The sequence below is a fragment of the Gavialis gangeticus genome, unplaced genomic scaffold (assembly GCF_001723915.1).
Source record: "Gavialis gangeticus isolate Ggan-Ray unplaced genomic scaffold, GavGan_comp1, whole genome shotgun sequence".
NCBI lineage: Eukaryota > Metazoa > Chordata > Crocodylia > Gavialidae > Gavialis > Gavialis gangeticus.
Window position 1 is genome coordinate 78,037,745 of NW_017729024.1, and position 6,557 is coordinate 78,044,301.

At 38.1% G+C, this 6,557-nt stretch overlaps 1 protein-coding gene across 1 annotated transcript in view; it reads left to right on the plus strand.

Moving 5' to 3' along the window:
* The window catches only part of ISOC1 (isochorismatase domain containing 1), a 27,658-nt gene that overhangs the window by 10,307 nt on the left and 10,794 nt on the right, over positions 1 to 6,557 (plus strand). The window contains exons 2-4 of the mRNA XM_019517286.1: positions 297 to 416; positions 601 to 804; positions 1,094 to 1,210. Coding sequence (XP_019372831.1) covers positions 297 to 416; positions 601 to 804; positions 1,094 to 1,210 — 441 coding nt within the window. The remainder of the gene's footprint in view (positions 1 to 296; positions 417 to 600; positions 805 to 1,093; positions 1,211 to 6,557) is intronic.

Here is a 6,557-nt window from a genome sequence, read left to right on the forward strand (position 1 = left end):
TTCTATAACACTTAAGTGCTTCACAAAATAACATGGATGGATGCTATTTATCAGTAGCTTTACCAAACTCAAGAAGATAAATTTAGTCTGGCATGATCTAGTTTTATTGATTTTTTTTTTTTTTTTTTTCCAGTGTATGTGACATTTTTGTTTAACTTTTATACGCTTAAAGCATAGCATTAACATAACTAATTTCCACACTTTACAAATTAGATGGGCAAGTGCTAAATATAGTACATTTTACAGGTAACTGTTAACTAGACTTATAAAGTTTAAATACTGTATTTTGTTTTCAGATGACCACACTGGGTACCTTGACACCCTCAAGCACTGTATTTTTCTGTTGTGATATGCAAGAAAGATTCAGACCTGCTATCAAATACTTTGGTGATATCATCAGTGTAGGACAACGATTGGTAGGTTTTCCACTCCAGCAGCTCCTCTCTAAAATTACTGTAAATTACTATCAGTATAGAGACTCTTCATGATTATGTTTTTAGTAGCTGGTGTTTTGTAAAACCCAGTTTTTAAGTAAATGGTATGTATTATTGCTCAAAAATAACTTGTATGTTCATTCTTTCTTTCTTTTTTGCTTTGTAGCTCCAGGGTGCACGGGTTCTAGGAATTCCAGTTATTGTAACTGAGCAGTATCCCAAGGGCCTTGGAAGCACTGTTCAAGAAATTGATTTAACAGGAGCTAAACTTGTGCTCCCCAAAACAAAATTTTCGATGGTTTTGCCAGAAGTTGAAGCAGCATTAGCGGAGATCCCTGGAGTCCGCAGTGTTGTCTTGTTTGGAGTAGAAGTAGGTACTCTGTTACTATAGCATAATGAAACGCTATTTTATGTTGTCTTGTGAAAAGCCATCATGTAAAGGATGAATTGTTTAGGTTGGTGTCAGATTTTTAGAAGAGATAATCTGACGATATGTTCAGTTAGATGCATATAGGTTGGTTTTGTGGGACAAGGTCCTGTAATCAGTTTGTATTTAAAACTCCCATTTAATGCCATAGTGGCTATAGGATTAGACCCTAATTGATATGTAGTTCTAGGCAGTGTTGCTTACCTCTTATAATATTGCTGTTTTTTTCCAGACGCATGTGTGCATCCAGCAAACAGCATTGGAGTTGATTGGCAGGGGTTTGGAAGTTCATATTGTAGCTGATGCCACCTCATCAAGAAGTATGATGGACAGAATGTTTGCTCTTGAGGTAATTTTCATGATTTAGATGCACATCCTTCTAAATCTTGGATTTGTGCGTTGTTCTCTTATTATTAAGGTTGCCAGCCATTGCAGCTAAGTATGCAGGCTAGCAGAAAAAAAAGGTCAGAGTGATATAGTCACTCACAAGTTAACTCACCATGCAGCAGGAGGACCTTACATGATGACCCGTGCCTATATGCAGAGCATGGAGTTGGGAAAATTTGGTAAAAATGGGAGTGTATCAAATAATATAGGTCATTCTGATTGCACAGTATTTAAGGTTTTTGTGTTTAAAAATGTTACAGAACCTCATACTAGAATTCAGATTGGTATTTTGCTCAGAATATTGCTAAATTTAAATTTGTTGTTATTGCCCCTTCACATTTGACACAGTTCCTTTTTAAGCTCCTTTTAGTATGCACAGAAAATTGAGTACAGCATAAACTAACCCTTTAGCTTTAAATCTCCAGAATCTTTACAAAATTACTTCATCATGACCAGGTAAATTCTTAGTCTAGCTGAATGTTGCAAATAATGTCAAAGTGGCTATATATAAAGCAAGAACATTCAAAAGTGTAGTTTTATTACATATACAGCTTCATGGAAGTGAAGGCACATAGCTGCTTTGCAAGATTTTTTGTTTAAAAAAAAAAAACAAGATGGGGAAAGAAAATGGTAACGGGCACTAAACATGATTTTTTTTTTTTGCTCTGTATTTTAGCAGAATATCAAACTTCTAAAATGAATAATAATTGCATAATTTTATTCTGTTTGCATGAAGTCAAAAAGTAGCTTAAGGTTTGACTAGAAATAGAAAGATTTAGGGGTAAAGGAAAATCAGTGGTATAAATTAAAACACGGTAACTTTGATTAAGCACAAGCTTAATGTAATCTGCCACATAATGCACAAGGAGCATTGTAGACTCATTCCAAACTAGTGTACTATAGTAGTACTTGTCAGCAGCAGTCCCTCAATATGAGGATGACATTTTTCTAGTAAACAGGGATGTGGTTGGTGTGTCTGTAGGTGACTGAGAAGGCCAATTCAAGATCTGCATATTCAGCTGAAGATGTGACAAATAGTTCTAAAAGCAAGGGGCAGATTCTGGTGATGTCTGGTCACAAGTCTGTCTTTTTGTCTGTCTCATCTGTCTACCTCCAAAGTGAGGCAAATTTGCTTGAAATGATAAATGCCTTTTGGGGATGATTCAGTGCTTTAATCTCCCAGATAATGATATTAATATTGGGTTTCTTGATATTGGCCTTCAGGGTGCCCTTGAATCTCTTCTATTATTCTAGATCAGTGGCCATCAGTGAATTAGGTGTATAGGACCTGATTTGGGAGCTGGCTGTCAGGCATCCTTAAATGCCCTGTCCAATGGAACTGGTATATATAATAAACATGGCTTCAATGCTGATCATGATTCCCTGAGCCAGAATGCTCGCACTTGTTCTTCTGTCCTTCCAGTTGACATGAAGGATTTTTCTGATGACATTGTTGATGGTAATATTCCAAAGCTTTCAGGTATTTCTGATATGTTGCCCAAGTTTCATACCTATACAACAGGATAGGGATGACAAAGGCCTGGTAGATGAGAAATATGATTTGGGTCCTGGTGTCATGATTGTTGAAGACATGATTTTGGAGATATCCAGAGGCAGCACTGACAGATTTTTAGCTAGTGTTTAATATAAACAAATGATAGTTTTTGGGAAAGGTGGCTACTCAGGTAGGGGAAATCCCTTTCATTGTAATATGTAGAAGAATATCTGGATATTTAGGGGTGGATTGGTAAAGGATCTTGGTTTTTATTAAGTTAACAGTGAGTTCAAGAATTCCATATGCTTCACAGAAGCAATCAAGAGTGCCCTGGAGCTCTTCAGTTGAGTGGGAACACGTGACATAATCATCAGCATATTGAAGATCATTAATGGAGGTGTTGATTATCTTAGATTTGGAACATGACTGGTTGACATTTAAAGGAGTTCCTGTCCTTAACGATACTGGATCTGACTCTAGATGCAATTTATCAGCAATGAAATGAGGAATAGCTGTGAAAAAAGTGTTGGTGCAATCGCACATCCTTGCTTGACTCTAATTCTAATAGTGAAGGGTCTGTTTCTGAGCCATTGTTTAGGTTGGTGGTTGCTCTCAGGTTGTCATGATGAAGTCTGATAATGGTAACAAATTTTGGCAGGCATCTAAATCTCATCAGGATTTTCCGTAGGATGTCCCTGTTGATTTGAATTGAAGACCTTAGTCAGGTCAGTGAAGACCCTGTAAAGACTTCAGTGTTACTTGCAGCACTTCTACAGCTGTTTAATATCAAACATCATTTCTATATGTTGTACCTCTCAGTGGCTTGAAAACCACATTGTGACTTGGGTAGACTCTCTTCAGCAAGGAAGGCAAGTCTTGTGAGGAGAATGCAGGAGACTGTTATTTTTCTCCACTATGGACAGGAGTTCAATACCATGATAATTACTGCAATCTGTTCTTTCTGCTTTCTTGAATATGGTTACAATTCTGCTGTCTCTCAAGTCACTGAGAATCTGTTCATGTTTCCAGATTTCCTTAATAACAATATGTAGTTAGTGAGAGAGGTTTTTTCCTTTTACTTACAAAGCAAAAAGTCTAAGAGAAAAAGGTGATTTTTCTATGACAGGATTATTTCATATGGCCTGACTAGTGCTTCCTACAACTTGTGTGGCTGTCTGTGATATTTAGCAACTTCAGCTTTAGTTATAGATGGTGAGGAACAAGCATGCAAATTCTCTGACCTCAAAACAGACACTGGACTGAGATTCAAGAGAGAGTCTAACTGCTAACTATCACAAACTTTTTGTCTTCCCTTGGGAAGATCACATAAGCTCATGTACTTCAGTTCAGGTCACAGTACTTCTGTGAAATGGGTCCAATATAGTACTCTCTTACCTTTTGTAAAAGTATGATAATGAATTCATTAGTAGTTGTGAGCCACGTATGTTGTATGATGGTGAAGGCCACATAAGTACACAGATCAATGGTTCACAGCCTTTTTAGACTCCAGGCACTTCATAACTTTCCTGAATTTAGCAGCACACATTTAAAAAAAAAATTGATTTGTTTTTGAGTGGGGGAAAAATAATGGAACAATTCTTCTCTTGCAAAGAACTCAGTCTGCTACAGGTCAGAAGGTTTTTAACACTGTGGGTTCCTATTTGAAATCTCTGGGTTTATCTTGTAAATTATGTGTAGGTGTTTGTGCACACAAGAACTAATATTGCAGGACACCCTGTAACACCCTCAAAAGGATTTCAAAGCACCCCAGGGTATTGTGGGACCCCCCCCCGGCTGAGAATCACTGACTCGGGTAAACTTCCAGTCTACTTCTTACCAGACTGCCGGGCCTGAGTTTACTGATAGTGACAGCTTGCATGTTAGCTGCAGCACACTTGTAAAAATCCTTCTTTGCTTTTGTCACTAATTTACTGTCTGAACTTAATACTTATTGCTGAAAGTATTTCAGCCCTCATGGCCAAGGCTAAGTTGTTAATGCTCCCATTTGATAGTGTTAGTTTTAATCATAGCTCATTACTCAAAGAGTCAGTTCAGAGAGTCTTCTGTTGCTGGATTTTATTGCCACTACATCTGTTCCCAGTTGCTTCCAACAACATGGATGCAACCAGCTTACAGGGACTGCCTCCAAAAGGATTTATTTTCAGTCCTTTTGTTTTTGACTTATCGAGAATATCACCAACATGCTGAAATCAACTCCTGTGTCCTCTTGCAAGAGAGCGAGGGCCATATGTATTTTAAGCTTTGAGGAACATTATTCAACTAAGTAATGCGCAGAACCATTTTTGCTGCACCCGACACATCTTTCATTCTTCCTGTAGATTTCTGTAAGATTTCTGCACCGTTAGTTGAGGACAAAACTACAGCCTATATTTGTAATTCATCTGCTCTGTACATCCTCCCTTTCACTAGAGAAGATCTTTCCCTCCACTTGAGTAAATGTATGAATAGCCAATCAGAGATCTTATAATTTTCATCTGCTGTTATCTACTCACTGCATGTTCCTATACATGTTGTTTTTACAATTTACTGACTTTCCTTCTCTACACAGCTTGCTTTTGATATCCTCCAGAATACTCTCCATAATTTAAAATATACAAAGAACTGCAGTGGCAGCTATCCTTTGGCTCTCTGCCAGAGATCAGTAACAACTGTTATCACCTACCAAGCACCATGATAAACCCATGGTACAGACAGAAACTGTTTCAGGCCTTTTTAATCAACCTTGTGACCAAATCTTGAAGAGGAGAATTAATAGGGAATAAAATCTGTGCCTTTCACTCAGGGAAAATAAAAAGTTTCCTCTGCATTATTCCCATCAGAGATGCAATTTCCTGGTTTTATTTGCATTTTATAATTCATGAAGAAACGGTTCTCCATGTTTAGACAGGAGGCACATTAGGAAACCTTTTTTTCTGAAAATTACCTCAAACCTACACAAATGTTACTGATTATCATTATGTTGGTTGCTACATTCATTTACAACCCCATTGTTTTATGTTCTTCATAGATTTCATAGACATTAGGGCTGGAAGGGTCCTTGGAAGATCATGGAGTCCAGCCCCCTGCCCCAGGGGCAGGAAGTCAGCTGGGGTCATAGGATCCCAGCAAGATGGAGGTCCAAATGTTTTTTAAAAGAGTCCATAGTAGGTGCTTGCACCACCTCTGGAGCAGTCTATTCCAGGCGTTGGGGGCTCGGACAGTAAAGAAAGTTTTCCTTATGTCCAGCCTAAAACCTTTCTTGAGAGAGGTCCTTTATTATACTCATCTGCTTGAAAGACAGAATAGACATTTCAGAGCAAATCTATTGTTCTACTATGCCCTATTTCTCAGGAAAAGAGGATCTCTTGTTTTAACAACAATACTAGCATTTTCTCTCCTTTACAGATGTGATATCGAGATTCCCCTCAGAAAAAAATAATCTTTACACCTTAAAGCATCTATTTCCATGTTCTAATTAGGAGAGAGGAGATGTATACAGGAGCTTAAATAGTTAATTAGTTGCCCAGCTGACAACTATACCAGAAGCTTCCTTGTAAGCACGTGTAGCCTTAGGGAAATGTCTATCATTTATAGAACAGGATGCATATGTACATATTGCTTCCTAGCACCGGGATAAATTTTCTCCCTTGTGTCATGGGTTTGGAAATTCTGTGTCTAAAAGCCTGCCTGGCTGCACTAAGGAAGGTACAAAAGTCTAGCTATAAAGTAGCCCACAGCTCTTAGAGAAGAGGGCAAGGCAGGAGAGTTCCTGACAGAGTCATATCCTGGGGGGCAAGTGGCAAGTGGGAGATAA